Source organism: Diabrotica virgifera, chromosome 1, assembly GCF_917563875.1.
Source record: "Diabrotica virgifera virgifera chromosome 1, PGI_DIABVI_V3a".
Classification (NCBI taxonomy): domain Eukaryota; kingdom Metazoa; phylum Arthropoda; class Insecta; order Coleoptera; family Chrysomelidae; genus Diabrotica; species Diabrotica virgifera.
The window spans coordinates 156,428,786-156,453,753 of NC_065443.1; the positions used below are offsets into that span (position 1 = coordinate 156,428,786).

Consider the following 24,968-nt stretch of genomic DNA (forward strand, 5'->3'; position numbering starts at 1 on the left):
ATCGCGTTCGTGGTCTTGCTCTGCTACGTTTATGGGCTCTTGGTCTCCATTCAACTAGTTTGCGAGTTCATCTTCCGTCCTTCATTCTGGCAACGTGTCCAGCCCATTTCCATTTCAAGTTACAGCTTCTTTCAATGGCGTCTATGACTTTGGTCTTAGCTCGTAGATCTTCGTTTCTAATCCTGTCTCATAGAGTGGCCCCATCATTGATCGCTCCATTCTTCTTAATGTTTGTGCATTTTTCTTTGTGGGCGATAATGTTTCTGCACCATAGATCATCACCGGTACCACGCATTGGTCGAAAACTTTTTATGCTGCCCATCCTTGTATTATTCTTCTGGATATTTCGTTTGTTTAAGCCTATTTTATGACAGGCTGTACTAAGTTCTTCCAACATTTTCCTTATTTGTCCCAAATCGTCTGCAATCAGGACTATATCGTCTGCGTAGCTTAGGTGGTGTAGCATCTTCGAGGGTTTTGATCGCTTTTTCTAGAGCCGATATGAAAAGTTTAGGTGACAACGTATCACCTTGTCGGATTCCTCTTTGGATTTTATTTGGTTGCTGTTAGCGTATAGTTGTATCGAGCTTGTCGCAATTTTTATGTATTATATTACATGTATGTAGATAAGGACACACCATTAAACTTGATAAAAATAATAAACTTAAAGATAAAACCCATAACTAAATTAAAATTCATGGTGACGTTTCAATTATTACTTTAATCATCGTCAGAATAATAAGTTTCTTGAGCGGATGCTTTAAAATAATTTTAAAGGAACAAACAATAATTAATGAAAACGTAAAAATGACATTGACAATCATTGGGTTAAGTCAATAATTTCAAACACGCCATGTCTTGTTGCGTGTTTAAGGGTAGCTTCAAAAGAAATATGGATAATGCCTCCTTGATGCTGAGTTCCGTTGGAGAACTTGCATGACCAATGATTGAGAAGTCCTTACGACTAATAGGGTGGTCAGAATCAGTCATATGTTGGAATACCGCTGAATTTGGAATTGTTCTTGATCGTCTTCCTAAGTGAGGAGTGACACCTAAGTGTTCGCAACATCTGACATTAAAGTGACGTCGAGTATTCCCGACGTACGTAGCTGCACAGCTACTACATTTGAATTGGTATATAATGTTAGATGCGAGATCACTAGGAATCATGTCTTTCACATGGAAACGAGATCCTATTCTTTCCAAAGTCGTGAAAGCAAATCTTAATTCTATAGAGGGAAATGCTTTTTTAATTGTTCTACGGATGTTGCGTCGGATTTGTAAGCTGTGGTAAACAGTATATGGAAGTTTGATATAGATCTTTTCTTTGATTTCTTCTACTTTGCTGTTTGGTTGGAATTAGTTATTGAAAAAACGTCTGATGTATCTTTCTAAGAAGTTCAACGAAAAACCATTTTTACTTAAGATCACCTTTATGTTTTCTAACTCTTCATGTAGGAATTCTGTTCAACCTGGCAATTCCTACATGAAGAGTTAGAAAACATAAAGGTGATCTTAAGTAAAAATGGTTTTTCGTTGAACTTCTTAGAAAGATACATCAGACGTTTTTTCAATAACTAATTCCAACCAAACAGCAAAGTAGAAGAAATCAAAGAAAAGATCTATATCAAACTTCCATATACTGGTTACCACAGCTTACAAATCCGACGCAACATCCGTAGAACAATTAAAAAATCATTTCCCTCTATAGAATTAAGATTTGCTTTCACGACTTTGGAAATAATAGGATCTCGTTTCCATGTGAAAGACATGATTCCTAGTGATCTCGCATCTAACATTATATACCAATTCAAACGTAGTAGCTGTGCAGCTACGTACGTCGGGAAGACTCGACGTCACTTTAATGTCAGATGTTGCGAACACTTAGGTGTCACTCCTCACTTAGGAAGACGATTCCAAATCCGAACAATTCCAAATTCAGCGGTATTCCAACATATAACTGATTCTGACCACCCTATTAGTCGTAAGGACTTCTCAATCATTGGTCATGCAAGTTCTCCAACGGAACTCAGCATCAAGGAGGCTTCTTCTTAACGTGCCCTATCAAGTCCCCTTGACGTTGGCGATTAACATGGCGAAACTGTCCCTGTCTCGAGCTATTCTAAATAGGTGTTCTGCTTTCTTTATTCCTGTCCACTCCCGGATATTCTTCAACCAAGAGGCCTGCTTTCTACCAATTCCTCTGCGTCCTTCGATTTTACCCATCATAATAAGTTGAAGAATATTATACCGGTCTCCCCTTACTACGTGTCCAAAATAGGCCATCTTTCTATATTTGATGTTATCAAGCAGCTCGCGGGTAGCATTTGCTCTCTTAAGGACTGCCACATTTGTCAGCATAGCCGTCCATGGTATTTTTAGAATACGTCTGTGCAGCCACATTTCAAAGGCCTCCAAATGGTTAATGGTGGATATTTTTAATGCCCATGCTTCGACACCATACAAGAGGACTGACCAAATGTAGAATTTAATCATGCGCTTTCGAAGTTGAAGTTGCAAGGTATCATTACAGAAGAATGACCTCATTTTTAAAAATGTCGTGCGGGCTATCTCGATTCTACATTTTATCTCTTTATCTGGATCTAGTTGTTCAGTAATATGGCAACCAAGATATTTAAAACTGGGTACTCTTTGAATTATATGACCATCAACATATAACCGTGAATCTTGATGGGCCAAACGGCTAAATACCATGTATTTTGTTTTTGAACAGTTTATATTTAGGCCAAACTCTCTTCCCACTCTGTCAATGGCATTTAAAAGGCGTTGTAATCCATTCATATCATCACTTAAAATAACTGTATCGTCTGCATATTTGATTGTATTTATCAGAATTCCATTAACCTTCACACCCCATTCCAAATTATGCAGCGCTTCCTTAAATATTCTATCTGAATACAAATTGAACAACAGTGGGGACAGTATACAACCCTGTCTGACGCCTCTTTGTATTTTGCATATTTCTGTTGATTTTCCATTTATGCAAGCTGTCGCTGTTTGACGCCAGTATAACTTTTCTATGATTCGTACATCTTGACTATCAACTCCTTTATCCTTTAGTATTTTAATTAATTTGTGATGTTGCACTCGATCAAAGGCCTTCTCATAGTCAATAAATACAGCAAAGACGTCTTTCCTTTGATCTCGGCATTTCTGCAATAACACATTTAGTGCAAAGAGTGCGTCCCGGGTTCCCAGTCCATTTCTGAAGCCAAATTGTGTTTCATCCTGGTCTTCTTCACATTTATCTCTGATTCTACTTTGGATGATACGTAGAAAGATTTTCAAGGTGTGGCTCATAAGGCTTATCATTCTATAGTCGCTACAGTTTTTCGGACGTTGTTTTTTTGGTAGGGTTATGAATTCGGACTTTAACCAATCTTCAGGGATATCGCCAGTCGAATAAGCATCATTGAAAAGTTTGACTAGTATTCCAATGTTTTCCTCATTTATGAGCTTTAACATTTCTGTAGGTATGTTGTCGGGACCAACGGCTTTCTTGTTTTTTGCCAATTTTATAGCATGTTGTATTTCTGATTTTAGTATTTCTGGTCCTTCACCTTCATCTAAAGTGTCCAGTTCTTCGGGTCTATCATCATTATACAGTTCATTTATATAATTATACCAGGTAGTTCGGATTTCGTGTTCGTCTATTATCATTTTTCCCGACGAATCGGTTATCGTATGTGGAGTTTTCTTATAATAAAGACCAGCTACTTCTCTAACTTTTTTAAACATATTAAACGTATCATGTTTTTCATTCAACTTTTCTAATTCCTTGCATTTAGTCTCCATCCATTTTTCTTTAGCTACCTTTATTTTTTGTTTAATTAGTTTCTGTTTTTCTAAAAGGAGGCATTATCCATATTTCTTTTGAAGCCACCCTTAAACACGCAACAAGACATGGCGTGTTTGAAATTATTGACTTAACCCAATGATTGTCAATGTCATTTTTACGTTTTCATTAATTATTGTTTGTTCCTTTAAAATTATTTTAAAGCATCCGCTCAAGAAACTTATTATTCTGACGATGATTTAAGTAATAATTGAAACGTCATCATGAATTTTAATTTAGTTATGGGTTTTATCTTTAAGTTTATTATTTTTATTATATTACATATTAGCCTCGAATACCAGCAATCAATGCGGCTTGATACCTTGTTTACTATGAATTCTGATATTTTTCCTTTTCAATGACAGTATTTTATTAAGTTATATTCTGTTAAATATAGTATAATGAATTACTTTTAATGTTAGGTCTTTTTTTAACCCACCGAAACTAGCATCGCAAAATTAAACAGCTTGTCCATAGAAACCACAATGAATTAAACAAGGATAAACAACACAGCATGTCTTTGATACCTTCATCATCAGCCTCTCTCGATCCACTGCTGGACGTAGGCCTCACCTGTTTAGATATGGACGTCCGGATGCAAAAACATTTTCTGTCAAAGAATAATATGTTTTTAATATGTATTGTTAAGAACATATGCAGAAATATATAGATATTTTAAGTAATCAGATAGTTGATTTAAAGAATGAAGAGACCATACGTATACCAGAGGAATATAAAATCAAGTTGTGTATTACCAGTAACCTTTATTTTTGCAAATCTGTGTTAGGAACTGATATTGTCGAATGTACTAGAAGCAAATATGTCAATAATAAACAAAAGAAGCAGTAACTCTTCAGGCAGGCTCCCCTGCTTGAGGCCACCCCTGGGGCCAGGCCAGTCTTCAGATATTTTGAATCAGGTACAAAAAAATCTTGATTCGTTATCCCTAAACACAGATCAAATATACCAGTGGAAATATTCAAAGCCCATGCCATTACCCCATTACTACGAAGTCAACTGAAATATTTTTATGATTACCAAAAAATAATTCTCTTTATATATTATATTATAAATATTTCAGTTAACGAAATGAAATATTTTCAAACAATATGCAACACATACTGGGTACTACTTACCAGATATATTGTGTACTGTGTTATTTAACCAAGTTAGTATGTTAGACAAAAACAAACCAAAAGAGCAAAAAAATGTTTGTTAATTTTTGAGTGTGTTATGTATTGAGTTTGGTGTAGTGCTTTATGTATAGTAGATAGGCTTAACTAATTATACATGTAATTTTAATAATATACCTTGCAGGAGAAGTATAGACACAGTATAGACACATGTATTGTTTTTAATGGTGTTATATTTGGGTTGAAATATATTACTAAGCAAAAACTTCACAAGTCTGCTTGTTTGTAATTTTGCATGACAAAATAAGCCGTTCATTGTACAAGTGAATTAACATTGTGAAAGAGAAACTCGATATAAAATAGAAAAAAGGAAAAAAACACTAAGTTAAATAAGGGGGCAAATATTATTTGACATGAAAAGTCTTTAAAGTCTGATTAAATATGTATTGATAATGATTGATAAGTACATATACAGAAATGAATGGGTGAAATGAATATGTTAAGTCTTTTTAGTAACGATTTCCTCGATAGATTTTGGACAAAAAGAATAGTTGATGCGCAATAGCATACGGAGTATATTTCTATTGTGTGATGAACAGCTCGATGTGTATTGCTCTCCTTTGCTAACTATATATAAAAATCAACAACTTATGTAATGTATGGATCAACACACTGGATATTTATGCAGTTATCTGGTATAGGATATGAATCTTTAATATTAGTGGACACTAAAAATCAGATAGTGTTTCATAAATTTGAGTGCATACATAAAAATATCTAGTTTTATAAAAGAAATATTTACTTACCTTTTCGTGCTGAAAATCGGATTTCATCATATTTCGTATTCAGATCTTTGTACATAATCAAAATAAAAAATGGCGTTGGTAATTTTTTTCGTTAGTGTACAGTAAGGGGAAAAAACTCCATTCTGTATAATATAATATGTATCAAAAGATGTATATAATTTTAAATAATTTCAGTTGTTACAAAAGATATTGTTTCTAAATATGCAAACAAAACGAAGGGTGATTAAGACAGTTTTGTTTGTGTAACCTCGTAGACGATCACGTATAGTTTTACTTTTCAAAGTTCAAATTATAAGGAGATATAAATAGCCCACAGAGGGATTGAGATAGTATGATTGTAGTATTGTTATTATTCAGATCGTTACTATGCTAGTGAGCCGTCCTGCGAGACAACATCTTAGTAACCTTATGTTGATTGATGTTGTTAATCGTAAATAAAGTTATAAAGTTAGATCAGTGTTTCAACTCACATTCAACCCCCGCAAGATTATCATGGCAATCTAACAACGTAACAATACCAACATAACATTAGTAGACCGAGTGAACTTTTCAAATCTTTGCGACAACCGGAAATTAGATATCTTTCCTCTTACTAGCGAACCATGAGATCCATTGGATTTCCATATTATCATCTTATACCTCATCTGTTGTAAATTTGAAATATTTATAATATATTGGGTGTCGGTGACATATTTTCTTTCTTTCCCGTAGTAATCCAAATGATGCATATTTCTAGTATCTTAATAATTTAGCCGATATTGGTTTCTTCACCGAAATACAAGATTAAGCATATTTTATATATATTTTATCTCAGTAGGGCTTTAGCAAAATTTAACAAAATATACATCCACAACAAAAATCATATACTAAAAATCAGGTTGATAGACTATACGAGGATTCTCCTAAAAATATTAGACCTTCGTTCAGAAGGTTGCATTATCCTCTATGGATACGAGCGTAACCAATAACTTTCTCCACTTGCGTATTTCGCAATTCCCAAAAGAAAATTTCTAATTTGTAATAAAATACTCTTGTTATGAATGAAAATTATGCAGATGATAGCAACGAATTTACTTTAGTGTTTGCTTTAAACTAAAAAACTATACAAATAATGCAAAAATCCTTTATATACGGGTATAGTATTTTTACTACAAAAACGTTATTACGTAGGTCAAAATTTTTGTCGTAAGAGAACTGTCAAAACATTAGAATGTGACTTTTCATTATTGCTATGTTTATTATAAACACGGCAATAATGAAAAGTCACATTCTAATGTTTTGACAGTTCTCTTACGTCAAAAATTTTGACCTACGTAATAACGTTTTTGTAGTAAAAATACTATACTATAAATTAAGGATAAATTAATGATTCAATAGGTTTAAAAACGCCTGCATTGTGGTCCACCTTCGGACCTTCTGGCACAAGATCAGTAAATACTAAACGTACGAGACTTGCGATTGAAGAAGACTGCAAGTTGACCATGTGCAAACTAGAAAGTGATCATGGAATTCCGAAACCTTTGAAAATTCGGAATGCCTCGCGTTTGTGACGAATACATTAAAATATTGCTCACCGCAGAACAGAAAATGACCCATATAGCACACAATGTCCGATGTACGTCCATATAACGTACATTTAAAGTCCAAACGTCCATGGAGCAAAACTGGACGTACTATGTACGTACATTACGGGACGTCCATTGGACGTTTGATTTCAACGTACATTGGACATCCATTTGTGGTCCATGGATATTTTACACAAAACGCGACTATTATATTAAGTCCCAATACAAACTAAATGAGAATCTTCTTGACAACGTTGTCGCTCTTCGCGCTATCGGTCGTGAAAGGTAGTATTAGGCAGGTACTTTTAGGGGATTATCGCTGTTAATTGTTGTGGAATACTGAAGGATGGTTTATTTATGATAATTCACAGAATGGCAAACGCACTTGTAATATACAACAACGGTACTGACTCTAAAAATAGTTTGGAACAGAAACAGAACAGAGATTAAACCTCTTTTAATGTGCATGCTTCCTAGGGCGTCATTATCTGAATCTCGTCTTTATGAAAATACATCCTGTGATATATTTGTGTTTTCTGTTTATCGTGCAAGTGCAGTCGTGCATTAATGAAGTTCCTAGTTCCTATAATAAAGTATATGTTATAATGAAGTTATAGTAAAGAGAAATAAACAGGTCTTTTGTGTAATATTTTTAAGTATAAGTTTAGTATTATAAGGAACTATTTCCTATAAAGGCTTTTTGCTATGTATTCACAAAATTATGGATACTAGATTTCTTTCTGAAAAGTGCCCTACAAATGTCCATAAGACGTACATTGAATGTACATAAGGTGTACACTGAAAGCTTCAATACAACGTACAATGTACGTTTGTAGCGGACGTTCTATGGACGTCCAATTTTGTGAACTCTGGACATTCGTTGGACGTCCATCGGATGTCCATTGTACCTTAGCGGGACGTCCATTGGACGTTCCAATGTACACATATGTACGTCCATTGGATGTCCATAAAACGTACTTGTGCTATCTGGGGATTGGTTGTAGCCTGTAGCCCACTTTGAAATGGCCGATATTGAGTAAAATATACTCAAGAAGATCACTAGATAATGGTAATGAGTCGCTAAGTGTACCATTATTATTCCCAAGCAAATCAGCAATGAAAGCTTTCAACTGAATAATGTTGCTCCATAAGCTCCAAGAAGTCAGATAATCAACAAAGAATTTTAAGTCCAAAAAAGGTTACCTGACGTAACGAAAAGAAAACAGTCTCATTTTGGGCGAATTGCAGCTGATAGGTAACATCATTCCGCCAGTTCATAATTCTCAACACTCCCGATATAACACTCTGCGACTTTTTCGCGTTCCAAAATCTGAAAATGTCACTAAAGGGCCAAAGGGCAATGTTTCAACAGCATAGAGACTATTAAAACGAGTGTGACGATGGCGCAGGAAGATAATATTACAAAAACTGAATTTCAGAAATGAATCAGTTAGTACCCTTTCAAACTAAGACACTGGTGTCTGTCATCGGTGTCCGCCACCGGTGTTTAAATAGCAGCAAAGCATTGTTTTTAATGAACGACTACAGACGAGCCACTTTGAGTGTCTGGCTGATTTTAGTAGCTCAACAATGCTTTGCTGCAATTTGAACACCGGTGTCAGACACCAGTCCTAGTCTGAAAGGGTACTAAGATTTGCGCCTAGCTTATAGTCGTCCATAAAATCACATTTTGGTAGAATCACAAATAAAATAGAGACTTTTATACACATAATAACGAAGATTCTTTTGTTTATATAAAATTAGTTAGGAGTGGTCGGTATTTTCAAAGGTAAATCATTCATATTAATTTTTTCTTCCAAATTTAAGTATTTAATTACATACAATTATTTTTACCACACAGAATTTTTAAATATCATTTTAGGTTCTATGGTGTCATTTTCTGTTTAGAAACAAGAAAACGTCTCGTCTTTATCACTTGGGTGAACATCAGAATAACAGGAAATAACTTATGTTAGATCAACTTTAACTGTTTTTTACTTTATTGTCAAATAATGTTATCCAAAAAACAAAAATCGCCCGACTTTTCGCTGTTATGTTTCTGTTTCTTTTAAACATTTTGTTTGCCACTGCCTTTATTGGCTAAAACAACTTGATCCACTTTCACAATTTGCGGCATACGGCAAATTATACCACTGAATATTGTTGCATATTGTTTGCCACATCACTAGGGACAAATTATGCAGAAAATGAAAAAAAAAACTATTCTAGTATTGTCGAAGAATATTTTATACATTCATAAATAGTATTTCTTAATGTACATGGCCTATTTAAAATTTACAGACTAATATTCACAAAAATACTAAGTATCACTAATCACAAAATTATGAATTATTATAAACAAAAATCTATGAAACCAGTCGTATTTGATCAGTAAAATAAATGGTGTTCTATCAAAAAAATACATACTTTAAGTTTATTTTTAAAAACATACGTTGTTACTGCAAGTTTTGTAAATTAAAACTCTTCAAATTGTGGAAAAGTATTTAAAAATGGGACGAAAAGTTTCAAAAATTATGTGATGTCCAATAAACCATACCATAAACTTTCCTGCTATTTTTTCTGAATTTCCTCTTAGGAAAACGGAGATAATTAACGTTATTCGGGTTAACCTCCTAACCAAGTTAGATAACATAATATTAAATTTTTGATGAAACATGATACTAATAGGATATTTTATTTAGAGACCTGTAATAATCGATTTAAACTATTTAGGATGATAATACATTGGATGATACCTACAAAATAATTTAAGAGTAAAAATATGAATGATCTACGATCTAACGTTACTTAAAGGGATAATAAAATGAATTTGAATGAGGAAGATACAAGTAAAGGAATAAAATGCCTCCTTGAAGGATAACCGGCTCTATTTTCAGCTTTGACTTATTCCTATTTGCAGTACTACTAAAGCGGCCTGATAAGTACTTGATCTGGCTAACAGATCGCAGCCATACTCGTCGGATTTTTTCATTTACGTTGATACACGTATTAGTAGTCGCCTCGTAAACTTGCAAGTCGTTCCACACGGCAAGTGTTTGTAGACAATCAAAAAAGTAGTTTGAGTACGTGTGGCGTTAAAAAAATCTCAGCAATCGAATTCGGTTTAATACCTAGCGAAATTAATTTCCGGCTACCAAATAGGTTCTTCAGATCAAAAAAGCACCGACTTAAAAAACGATAAATTATTTTCAATCAGGGCAATGGAATTTGGAACCATGAAATTGGGGATCTATCCGGAGCATATAAAGTGGTACAACATCCATCGTATTCTCCCTAGTAGTTCTAGTCTCAAAATATTATAACCTAAAACCGGTTTTTTTACTCCGCAATAATCGGGTTTTCCGGTTGTTTTTTGTCCCGATTATAACCGGTTTTTCATTTTAAAGTAATAACCGGTGAAAAACCGAATAAGTGGAAAAAATAATGAATTCAGAGAAAAAATAAGAAAATTTTTCGCCGCTCGCACGCGAACGATCAAGTTTAAGTTGACTGAAACCGATTTGACAACACTGATGACTGATATCAATTCGAATGGAGTATCGCAAAGTAAAGAGCAATGTAATTGTAACCTACTGGGTATTGGCTATTGACTAAAAAAACCGAAAACCGGTTTTTGGAATAATCGGTTTTTGGAATAACCGGTTTTTTGACCGGTTATAACCGCCAGGTTAAACCGTAGGTAAAAAAACCGGTATAACCGAAAACCGGTGTTTTGTCAACAACCGCCATCCCTACTTTGATTCAACCCAGAAGCAATGTCGACTGAAAATAAGTACTTTACAGCACTTTAAAACAATACAAGGAGTGGTTAAAGAGACTGAAATACTACTGAATGAAAACTATTGCTGTTGAGGAGATTATGCTATACAATATGACTTTTTTGAAAGCATATATTGTCGTTTTCTCATCAGGCCAAAACTTTTTCAAATTACCCATGTAGGTATTGGTAAAATATATCGGTATATATACAAACCAATTTGGTGTTGGTTCTTACTTAAAAGATACAAATACACTAAACACAAAACTTAAAGTTTGCCTTTTAAAATCCACTACAAAAATATACAAATGGAAAAAATCAGTGTTGCATCTTAAAATATATTGTTTATGTATTTTTTTAAAACTGGTTTGGGCATATTTCATTAAAAACTATTCTACATCATAAATGAAACACAATTTACAAAATTCTTAATATAAAAGTAGCTATTTATATTTGTAATTTTTCGATAGGACACTAATACAGAGTTTATCCATTTAATATCATTAGAAAAATGCTTTAATGACCTGACATACATTTCGACTTAAATACTAATAACACTTCAGTTTTTATACAGTTTCTTGGTATCATCAGGTTCATTAAACTCATTACAGAGAGCGCTAGATAATAAAGTTACTTCAATACCTTTTTTGAACATCGCACTTAAAATTAAAGTTTATTTCAATAGAAAAGCATGGATAGACCTAAAATATTGTCGATTTCAAATGATCAATCCAATTGTGATTAATTCTGACCTATTTGATTAGATTCGATTACATTTTGAATTTTATTAAATACAATTTTATCTTTTACTCTGGGCTAATTAGCAAAATACATGAAAAGTTATTTACCAGCAATTTTATTGCTGGAATCGAATTATAAGATCCTATATATTAATAAAATAGGTATGCAAAGTCCGCAGATAGTGTGCTACTTTTTTTATAAACAAAATGGCGCCCGAAAATCGTGTTTTTTTCAATAATTGCTCTATAACTCCGAAGATTTTAACTTTACAACAAAAACACCCAAATAAAAATTCACCACAATTAAATTCTGCACAGAGATTTGTTTTTCCCAATTTGCTTTGACGAAAATTTTCCTCGGAAAATGCTGGTTTTCCCAACAATATCTCTAATTTTCAAATAAAGTTTTAGGTAAGTAATTATTTATCAATAATTAAATAATTTAGTGACATAAAAGCTTTCTTGGTATAGTATAGATTGTAATTCCAGAAGCCGGTGAAAATTAAACGAATATTTTAGCAACACTTCAATTGTTAATTAAAAATTTACGATCGCAATAATAACCAAAATAATCATGATACATTGATCAAACTTATAACGATTATAAAGATGAGATGCTTATTTAATATTTTATTGACAAAATATAAATTTTTCGTTTTTTTGCATAATCTATAAATAAAAAAAAATAGTTATAATGGTCTAATTAGCAAAGTACAAGGAACGGTTATTTACCAGCAATTGTATTGCTGTAATCGAATACTATGATCCTATATATTAATAATATAGGTATGCCAAGTCCGCAGATAGTGTGCTACTTTTTTTATTAACAAAATGGCGCCCCCAAATCGTGTTTTTTTTTTAGTTATTGCTCTATAACTCCGAAGATTTTAACTTTACACCAAAAACACTCAAATAAAAATTCACCGTAATTTAATTCTACATAGAGGCATGTTTTCCCGATTTGCTCCGACGAAAATTTTCCTGGGAAATTGTGGGTTTTCCCAAAAAAAATCTCGAATTTTCAAATTAATTTTTTGGGCAAGTAATTATTTATCAATAATTAAATAACTTGGTGAAATATATATGCTTTCTTGGTATAGATTATAATTATTGCAGAAGCCGGTGAAAATTAAACGAATATTTTAGCAACAATTCAATTGTTAACTAACAATTTACAGTCGCAATAACAACCAAAGTAATCATGATACATTGATCAAACGTAGAAAGATTATACAGATGAGATGCCTATTTAATATTTTGTCGACAAAATATAAATTTTTCTTTTTTTTGCATAATCTTTAAATGTTAAAAAAATATAGTTATAACAAATTAACATTTCTCAGAAATTCTTTATTATATTCTAATTTTAAAAAATACTTAAAATGCTTATTTCAAAGGTCTTGAAAATGAATGCTTTAAAACTTTTTTCCAACCATTTGCAAAAAAGTTATGAAACAGCAAAGTAAATATACGATGGCTCCGTTGTTTATAATTTGTTTTAATTGTTTCAAAGCTTAAAAGTGAGTCTATGGTACAATCTAATTACTCACAAAAATATCAAATATTAGTTCAATGGTTATATTTTAATCAAAGATTAAAAATATTTTTCTTTGTAATTTTTAGCGCGAAAGTAAGCTTGATACAGAGCCGGAACTAAAATGTTCACTCGAAGCGACTGACTGAATAATATAATTTTATTTATTAACTACTGTAATCGCGCGGCGGTCGTCGCTTTGAGTGAAAATTTTAGCTACGGTACTGTATTAGTCTACTTTCGTGCGTGTAAATTACAAAAAAATATATATAATCTTTAATTAAAATATAACCATTAAATTCATAATCGATATTTTTTGTAAATAATTAGCTTGTACTTTAAACTTACTTTTACGCTTTTAAAGAATTAAAAAAAATTATAAACAACGTAGTAATCGTATGTTTATTTTGCTGTTTCATAACTTTTTTGTAAATGGTTGCGTAAAAAGTTTTAAAGCATACATTTTCAAGATCTTTGAAATACGCATTTTAACTATTTTTTAAAATTAGAATATAATAAAAACTTTCTGAGAAACGTTAATTTGTTTATAATTATTTTTTTAAACATTTAAAGATTATGCAAAAAAAATAAAAAATTTATATTTTGTCGACAAAATATTAAATAGACATCTCATCTTTATAAGATTTCAAAGTTTGATCAGTTTATCATAATTATATTGGTTATTATTGCAACCGTAAATTATTAATTAACAATTGAATTGTTGGTAAAATATTCGTTCAATTTTCACCAGCTTCTGGAACTGTAATCTAAACCAAGAAGGCTTCTAAGTCACCACATTATTTAATTATTGGTAGACAATTACTTATCTAAAACTTTATTTGAAAATTAAAGATTTTCGGGAAAAACATATCTCTATGCAGAATTTAATTGCGGTGTTTTTGTTGTAAAGTTAAAATCTTCCGAGTTATAGAGCAATATTTGAAAAAAAAGCACGATTTTCGGGCACCATTTTGTTTATAAAAAAAGTAGCACACTATCTGCGGACTTTGCATACCTATATTATTAATATATACAATCACAGGATTCGGTTCCAGCAATAAAATTGCTGGTAAATAACTTTTCCCAAAAATGGCCTATTCTCCGATAATCAGCCCAGACTATTTATTTAATGTGTTTACTCAAAGGGTATAGACCAAGTTTTTTACACTATTCCGATTCGATTTATACCCGAATCTTACAGTTTGGAGTAGTAGTTTTAAAATCTTAATACAAATACGAGGTGTGACTATAAAATAGTAAGACTGCCATGAGCCAAACGCTAGCCACCCCAGTTCCTCTTCGCTAGTTTTCGTGGGGCGTTGCAGCATCGCCGAAAAATTGTAGATGTGATAATAGAGTAACGAAGAGTTAATTTGTTCATTAAACTTGGAACAATCTTTACTCAAACTGAAGGGAATGTATGGCAACATACGTGTTTAAACGTTTTCAAGTTGAACGAGAAGGCATGATTCAAGCCTGGGTTGCTCTTTCACGTCAAAAATAGATGACAAATCAATCGAAGGATCTGACTGCCTGTTTAGCATTCCCATAATTGCCGAAACTGTAAGATTCTGGAACGGGGAACAATATTTGGGTTCGTTGAAGCGGTTAAAAAGAAAACTGACCGCATCTTAAAGAAGTTGACAAAATACTTTCAGTACTGTTTCGAACAATGAAAAATTGTAATTGTAATATATGGTGTAACTTGCAAAATAAATTATTTTTCACTTAATTTGAAATAAACAATAGTTTGTCCGTGTGTCGTCTTTGCTTGTACTCAAAATTATGAGTAAAAAAATTCCTGTTTCATCCAGCTTTTCTATCATTAACAAAACTTCTAGCACGCTCTGTAAAATTATTGGTAACATTTATATTTTTTAAGTTAAAATCTTGTCTAACTAAGATAGATAATTGAAAATATATAATGTATAAAGAATTACAAAATATAGAAAGAGTCACAAAATATAAATAAAATAATTTTTGACTCCTAATATTGGTTTGAAGCTGACATGTCATCGTTTTAAAACAAACCAAAATTGTTCATACTTAAATTATTGAAAATAAAAAAGTACTCCATAAGTACAAAGCAATGTAAGTACATCTTAACAGAAATAATTACATTAAACCGTTTTTAAGTAATTTAAGTAGGATGAACGCGAACTAAGAGTCATACACCGTAACCTGTTACCGCCATCTTCGGGATTTGTTGGGAATTAATTAATAATTATTAATAATAACACAATCATTATAATGTGCTTTAATAACTTAAAGACCCATACCCTTTCACGTCTAGCGGTTTGAATTCGTAAAAACAAAAAAAAAACGAAAACATATGTAACTTCTTTCGTTTGACAAAGGCCTCGACTGGGTTCTAGTACTTTACATCTAAGTTAACGTTCAAAATTTCTAAATTTGAACGAACCATGTAAATAGTAGCTCCGAAATATTCTCAGACTTATGTATTGTAATTGTACGAAGTAAAGTGGATTTCAATTTGCGATAATTATAGTGTTTATACAGGAGTAAGACAAAGTCATTCTATCTCATTAAAACTGTTTACCTTAACCCTAAAAAACGTTTTTAAGTAACTGGAATGGTTTAACTTCGATGCAAGCTTTTTAAACCACTTACGGTTCATAGCTAATATAGTTGATATTGATGATATTGAGCACGAATACTGAAGAGCTGGAATAGATGTAAAATGAAGTATAATAGATGTAAACAAACTAAATGAAGTATAGGACTGCAAATGAATTAAATAAGACATAAAGAGCCATGGAGAGAGGCAATGTTAGGAGTAAAATCAAAAGACAAAAAGCAAAACAACTGGAAAAGAAATAAAACAAAAGTCAAAGACGCAGAACAACATATAGCCAGGATAAAATGGAGTTTCGCAGGTCCCAACGCAAGACAAACAGACAATAGGTGTAATAGCACGATGCAACAATGGATACAATGGACAGGAAAGAGAGCACGAGGACGACCCCAGATGAGATTAGAAAGATAGGAGAAACGCAATGGAAACAGAAAACACAAAACAGAAACGAATGGAGGAAACTGGGGGAAGTCTATGTTCAAAATTGGACGAATTAAAGGATAAAAGAAGAAAATGTCAAGCAATAGTCCAAATAATCATTGACATCAATAAAGTAGAAAATATCGAATACTGTATACGTTCTTCTTCTTAAAGTGCCCTCTCCTCAATGGAGGTTAGGGCCCTACTACATACAATTGTAAACTCTTCTCTGTATTCAGCTGTTCTTATTACCTGTTCAAAATTTAGCTCTGTCCATTGTCGGATGTTTCTGAACCACGATAGTCTTTTCCTTCCTAGTCCCCTCTTTCCCTCGATCTTTCCTTTCACTATAAGTTGTGGTACTTATTATTTCTCAGCATGTGGCCTACACTCTACACACGGTTTCAAACGTTAGAATCAGTATGGTTGTATATTGCAAGTGTGTTTACCATTGTGTGAATTATAAATAAATACTACTTTAGTATTCCACAGCAGTTAACAGCGATAATCCTCTACAAGCACCTGCCTACTACTAGATACCTTTCACGGTCGCTGCCACATGGTATCATGCCGCCGTATCATGGACACAACACATAACAAACACGGAGATATTACGAAAGGTGAAAAAAGAAAAAGAAATACTAACACTATGAAGCAAAGAAAAATGAGCTACTTTGGTCACATACTAAGAAATGAAAAATATGAACGTATAAACATTTTCAATTTCTTTGCAACACGAAAATGCAGCAGCGGCATAATACTCTGGTTAAATCGGAGAGTGCAGGAAGAGTGTATACCGGTTTCGGAGGTTTTTTCCTCCTTATCAGTAGTCCCATATTCTCTTTTCTCCGATTTCCCCTGGCATCATACTTTGGGTCTTTCCGAATTGCAAAGAACGAAATGTCACGGATGTACTAGAGCCATCTACCGAAAAACAAAGTAAGTTATCAATCGAAGTAGCACAGAAAACGACAATAAATATCGTTCTCATACCACCAGATTGACAACAGGTGGAATACTTTCTTTGGTTACAACCTCCCGAGATTTTCAAAAATTATAAATTATACAGGATGCCGAGGAAATTAAGATGAGAGAATTTTAAATAATTCACAACCCATCTGCTCAGCGTGGTAAAAGTTCCAACAAGAAAGATTCCTTAGTACTCAACAAAAGAGTAAATGAATAAAAATGTAAAACATTTTCAATTGCTTTGAAACACGAAAATGCAGCAACTGCATAATACTCTGGTTAAATCGGAGAGTGCAGGAAGAGTCTATAGCGGTTTCTGAGGTTTTTTCCTCCTCATCAGTAATCCCATATCCTCTTCTTTCCGATTTCCCCAGGCATCATACTTTGGGCCTTTCCGAATTGCAAAGAAGTTTTATTAAGCTGGCAAAAGTTACAGTAAATTATTATTAAGTATATAGTTGGGAATAAATCAAAAATTATAATAAAAATTCTTTATTTTTGGAAGCCGTTTCCAAAATACAATTTTGTATTTAACATCAAATAAAGATTTTTTCCAATTACCGATTATTGTCACTAAAATATTTGATCACGTCTAATTATGGCTAAAGTAAACAGTTGCACAATCATTGTAAATTAGACAGATCTAACCTTAATAAACACATGTTAAGGTGGGACTAAAAAGTAATTAATATAATCGATTTAAGTATATTCTTAATTATATAGAGATCATTTTTAAATAGCACTTTGTTATTTATATAAAAATCTTTTTTATCAATAAATTTCCAAAACAGTTTTTTAAAACTTCGACATGTTAACTTACATAATTTGTAGATGGATATCTCTCTTTAATCCATCAAGTGTTATATATAATTATCTTTTTGTAAAACAATTAATGGCATCAGTTACTTTTATCACCTGAAAAATGTTTATCAGTTATGTTAAATTATTTCGTACTTTATACGGGTTACAATTTTTTAAGTTATTTGACCAATTTTTGATAAGCATCTAGAATACATTTTTTAGAGAATAGTTGTACATCATATTCAGTGTTAAAAGAAAGGTAACGGATTAAAGGCTACGCTATTCATATTTAACCTACTTTTCTACGATTTTTCTTTATATAACATTTTCTCAAATCTTATTCAGTTTTCTCTAAGTATCTCTACAGTTTTTTTAAGCAATGCTATTGTTTTTAGTTTTTCCTTGTCCTTCCTTTTATTACGTGGTCTTATCAATTATTTTTCTTACGTTCCTGGATATAGTTTCCATTATTCTTGAACATAAATCTAAATTTGTACGTAGGTTGTGGCCTGTAAATTTCACTCTTCACGTTTTTCTTTTGTGCTCTTGTATTTGATTCTTCCCAGATTATTATTTTAAGCTGTTTCGTAAATTTTCTCCATAATCCTGATATTTTGTGTTCATTGAAAAGTTCAGAATGGACGCACAACGAGTAAATACAATTGAAACTATTGAATAATATTGGCATTACAAGCATACTCTAAATTCTCTCCCTGGCATGTACCTTGTTTTATATTACAAAAAAGGTTGCCATTTTCCTAAAGAGAAGAAATTAAAACTATATTCTGTTAAGAGCTTTAAAATATTGAAGTGGTGGCTGGGGTGCTACGTACAAAAATTGATATCTAATATACCATTTAATATTAATTCCAAAGTATATAAAAGTTCTTTCAATCCCTTAAAAAAACGCGAATGTAGTTTCATGTCAATATCACAGACAACTCTTAGCTGCATATAAATCAGCATAACTTTAATTAACATACAATTCTTAAATTGAACTATATTATGGTATAGTACTATCGTTTTTTATGATCGAATTACCAAGCAAATATCTTGACAACATTGACTTTAGGCTGACATTAGAATATTCCAGCGCGTAGGATGGATCTTGTAAGGTTTAAAGTGTTATTATCTAAAGAGATTACAAATGCCGTCCAATTCAGTGTACCTCCTTGGTTGATCAGAATGTAACAACTCTCTCTTGACAAAACGCTAGTTTTGCCGCGTTTTATCCCTATAGGTACCTCATAAAAAGGACTGTAACATTACAACGAGGAAAATTTAAGAACCGTACTTGAACGAAAAACCAATAATTAGTAAACATTTTTCCAGGCGATGGCATCTTAATCAACACATGAACCTACTACCAATATACTTATAAAACAGACTCTTTCAGTTGTATCTCTTCCTTTTCATCAGGTGATGAAGTAGTTGTTTCAACTATCGTGGGAATAACGTTCTTCGCACTTCCCCCTCCCATCGTTATTGGTTCATCGTCCTCCTCATCGTCTTCATCAATAGGCGTGAGAGCGTCACCGTCTCCGGGTGCTGGTTCGTCGGAGGGAACAAAGCATTTCAGGCAGGGTGCTAAAATAAAAACAGTTTAAGTACATACTTCATAAAATATCGAGCGAAATATAATTACTGTCACAGAAATATTTGCTACACCACTAATTCAAATCTAGCTAATTGCAAAATTGAACCAAAAAAGTATCTGAAGCCGTAGGAGATAATATGTTAAATAACACGTTTGAAATCCGTGCTTTCCCAGTGGCCAGTGATAGGAAACATCCTATGGATAAATAGGACAGGTTTGAATAAGATATAACCAAGCCGTGGATTAACTGAGAACATGGTATAGATACTGTAGTTGTCATTACAATAAATTTGTCGATTTAACATGGCCCACACACATACACAAACATACTGTTAAATAATTTTTATGGCGAAAATTTAGAGAATTAATTTTATGTCAAAGATCACGAGATCGTAAATTTTCATCGCCCTGTTAGACCAGGGCGCATCTGTAAAAATATTAGTACATTTGGACGTTGAGAGGTGACTCAAATTTTTTTGCAGAAATTTCTTGAAAATAACTCAAATAATAACATTTGGGTTATCCTCCCACTCAAAAAGGTCCGGAACATTGTTTAAATAATCAAAATGTCAAAAAATGAAGGAAAAATTCGATTCTTTTCATCGTTTTTTGAATATAACTTTAAAAGTGTTCATTTCCGAGAAAAGTTGTACTAACATAAAAGTTGTGTAATTAAATTTCCTACAATATAAAATTGGTTACAATTTTAAAAAACAGTGACCCTTGTTGCAAGATAGCAATAATTGCGAAAAACCCATCCAAAAACAAGCAGAAAAACTATGATATATATAAACAATACTGTAAATTTCATTAAGATCGGTTTAACAGATTTTGCAAAATAAATTTTGCAATCCAGCTTTCGCAAAAAAATTCATTTTTTCAAAATGTTACAGAACTGAAAATAAAGCAGATAGCAAGTTGAAATTTTTTTTTGCTTATAGAAGTATACTGTGCCTTTCATTTGCAATTTGCAATATTAAAATCGATTAACTACCACGGCGTCAGAAATTTTTTTAAATAAACATTAATTATTGTGCATTGCGGATTACAATGACCTTTGATAATGATTGATACATTTGAATTTTTATTGCATTTCGATATAGATAAATAAATTTGTTTATTGCAAAATAAAAACACATACTCTATCCTTTGAAATAATACTTTTTTAGCAAAAACTTTCTTTGTTCATATATTTTAACTTAGAGAATAAAAGTTTATTATTTTTGAACATATGCAATTGTTTAAACAATATTTCACAAACAATAATAAAATAAGTTTGATTTTTGTGGAATTAAAATATTAAAATACAACAAAATATAGAGTAAGAAAATAATATATTGGAAGAAATTTTGGTAGAAATCAACTTATGTGAATCGAACACCGCTGTCCTGCGCGTAGCACCAAAAATTAATGTTTATTTAAAAATTTTCCTGACGCCGTAGTAATTAATCGATTTTAATTTTGCAAATTGCAAATGAAAGGCACAGTACACTTCTATTGGGACCGTGCAAGTTCGGCAAAGCGACCCCTATTTCTACGCTCTATACTAAAATTCGCACTTTTAATTATATTGGCCAATTATATTAGTCCTGGTTACTGGATAATTGTCAAGGCCATAGTCCAAAAAAATAATAAGAAGAAAAAATAAGATTCAGGTTATGTTATGAAAACGTCAACAATTGTATGTAGTAAATAAAATTAGTTATTAAAATGCAGTACTGCAAGCAAAATAAAATTAATTAAATTTATCTTTATATAATAATTGCATATCATATCAATATTGTGGAGCAATATATAATTTTTCTGCTTCATTGACAGAAGGTATGAAATATACGTCAATTTGACAATTTGAATTGACAATATGAATTATTTAAGATAGTTGCAATATTTCTCCGCGACTCGCGCAGGGTCGTTTCTCGTTTCCCCTTCCAAGTACTTGCACACCACGAATAAGCAAAAAAAATTCAACTTGCTATCTGCTTTATTTTCAGTCCTGCAACATTTTAAAAAAATGATATTTTTTGCGAAAGCTGGATTGCAAAATTTATTTTGCAAAATCTATTAGACCAATCTTAATGAAATTTACAGTGTTGTTTTGCTATATCATAAAGTTTTACTGGGTAAGATATGAAGATCCTTAGTGTAGCATAAATGGTTGAAAAACGTAAAATGCGACTACTTGTTTTTGTATGGATTTTTTCGCAATTATTGCTATTTTGCAACAAGGATGACTATTTTTTAAATTTTTAACCAATTCTATATTGTAGGAAATTTAATTACACAACTTTTAGGTCAGTACAAGTTTTCTCGAAAATGAACACTTTTAAAGTTATAATCAAAAAACGAAGAAAAAAATCGAAGTTTTCCTTCATTTTTTGACATTTTGATTATTTAAACAATGTTCCGGACCATTTTAGTTGGAGGATAACTCAAATATTATTATTTGAGCTATTTTCAAGCAATTTCTACAAAAAAATTTGAGTCACCTCTCAACGCCCATCTCAAAACAGATGCGCCCTGGACTATGTATATAGCTAAAATTTGTAAATCATATAATTTAGCCGTAAGCAGTGTTTCATGGAAAGAGAAAAAGTTTTAGTGGAAACGATTCTACGAACGGACTTATACAAATTAAACAATGAACTACAATACGGTCGGATTAAAAAGTGAATGTACTCGCGGTTGGAATAGACAATAGAACGTTTCTAAATGGTTTCCTAGAAATAAACGACGATAAACAATTTGTTTAATTTTAGAATAAAAGGTTTTTCTAAAATGTAAGAAAACATTTAATTTTAATATATCTCCTGGAAATTTGACAAGACAGAAAATTTGTATACAACACTATTTGTTCTTAGAAAGGAAAGTAGGGATGTAATGTGTAGAGAGAATGCTTGTGATTGGCGAAGAGAATGATGGAGGAAGAATAGAGTGGTTGAGTCTCAGATTAATGAATGAAAAATATTTACTGTGTAATTAAGATCGGAAGGGAGCAGTCCAGTTTGAAAAATAGCAATTTGTGTAAAGTGGTGAATTTGGTGGCCGTGTAAGCAGATTCCTGTTGAGACGAAATCGTGATCGAGTCGGGAAGTACAATCTCCTCGGGTCCGAATATATTCCAGTTTCTGTCTGGAACGAGTAGCCGGTTTGTATCAATTTTGCACAAGATATCGACCTGAGAGAAAAATCTTGGAATTATAAAGATTGATATTGTCTGTATCGAGTAGGAGACTAAATAGAGGAGAGATTTTGAGCGAGTGCTGTTTTTTGTTTGTGAAACAGTTTGGAAGAGAAAGACCATAGCAGCATCCGAGGAGCACGTGTGGGAGAACCGAGGACAACACAATCTATGAGAAGAAGTAAAGAAGAAAAAAAAAAGGTTAGTCAGATTATTTGTGAAAAAGAGAGAGTTGTTGTATATTACATGCCATATTTGTTTTTTGTCAATTTAACAGTTTTTACAGCATAATTTATTCATTCATAAATTCATGGAAGAGATAAATAATCTATTTAAAAGGTAAATTAAATATTGTTTTTTTATAATAATAAGAACAGTCTACCGAATCATTTAAATGGAAATTTATTAAGAGAAAAAGGAGATAGTAGAATTAAAGATTAATTTATTAGATAAGAAATTTTGACAACAGAATAAACTTTTAGCATACATTTTGAATCTTATATTTATGGTATAGTATATAAATAAATAGTATTTATAAAATTTATATATGATTTTGAGTATGTTTATTTTCCCTGTTTTGTCCTGGATAAAGTAAGCAACGAGAAATACTAGAAGCCACAAACTAAAGGTGATACATTAAAATCAATTAGCCCTGAGAATATTTTTTATTGGAAAGTTTTATTAAATTTTGGTTTTGTTTCAATGAGTAGTAATTAAAATAATTAATTAATTGAATTAATAAGATGCTGATCAATCTCATAACAGAGAGAAAATACAGAGCATAACAATACATATACACAAATACTTATACCATGTTCAGTGGACAAATCACAGACAGCATATACCACAACTGGCTCATCACACAGTCCGACTTACGCTGCAACTACAGTGTTTCGTTATCCAGAGATATAACACCATACTGTCCAAGGGATGCATGCATGGTACAGGAGAAAATGTGACTTAAAGCGACGCTCCAGAAAACTGGCGAACTCTAGGGGATTATAGGCTTAGCACAGTAAGAGCGCACTGCCGTGTTTGACAGATTTCATCCCAGCTAATGGGAAACAAATCGACAACACAAAATGGAAATGGCTCAGAAGAGAGTTCAGAAATGAAATGAGTAACTCTCTGAGGTTACAAATAAAAGGATAACTGGAGCGATTATGGGTGCGACTCCAGTGGACTCTGTCTCCGCCTAAAGTATTGTGTTTCGAGTGTTTTGAGAGGAACAGACTCTGTCAATTAATAAGAAACACCTATCGATAACTAAGCAGAGAAAGATCAAGAAAGACAAAAAGCTATTGGGAGGTGAGCAACAGAAAATCCTCATAAAACCAGATAAGAGCAGAGGAACTGGTAAAACCCGAGGGTCAAAAGAGATCTTGAGAGAATAGAAGAAGTGCCACTAAAAACCTAGGAACACTAAAGAGCAGATTAGATTACAAACAGTGTCACAAAAGCATTCAAGATGGTAGTGGTACATAGACACAATCCTGATGCTCAACTTGATTGCTAAAAAATCGGAACAAGCAGTGGATGAGGCTCCTATCGGAAGTCAGAATCAACTACTGCAATTTCATTAAACAACTTTTAGCATATAGACTCTATCGGTGAACTGTGCTCCACCACAACTGCACCACCTGACCTAGAGCAATACAAACACCAATATAAGAGGTGAGTCATTACTACAGTTTGCTATGGAATATTATACAGTGATGAGCGCGCTGATAACCGGCAAAATAACGCAAAAGATGGAAAGGGAATTTATACGTTTATATCGATAATTTCCACCTCTCCTAGTTTCATCTATTTACTTCACAATGTATTATGTTTTCTAACTTTTGTGTTATTTTGCCGGTTATTAGCGCGCTCATCACTGTATACTAAATGTAGAAAACAAACCAATTTCCGTAACTTCACAACAATATGATTTGAAATAAAGAGTAATGAAATAAAAATGGTTTTAAAGTTTTCAACCTAATAGAAATATTAAAA

General features: G+C 32.3%; 1 protein-coding gene across 3 annotated transcripts in view; it reads right to left on the reverse strand.

The window, feature by feature from the left end:
• Nucleotides 1-9,589: 9,589 nt before the first annotated feature.
• LOC126878779 (monocarboxylate transporter 3) overlaps nt 9,590-24,968 on the reverse strand; it is a 407,545-nt gene continuing 392,166 nt past the window's right edge. For all 3 annotated transcript variants that reach the window (XM_050641676.1, XM_050641677.1, XM_050641678.1), the window contains exon 7: nt 9,590-19,785. In XM_050641676.1, the coding sequence (XP_050497633.1) occupies nt 19,574-19,785 (212 nt within the window). In that variant the 3' untranslated portion in view covers nt 9,590-19,573. The remainder of the gene's footprint in view (nt 19,786-24,968) is intronic.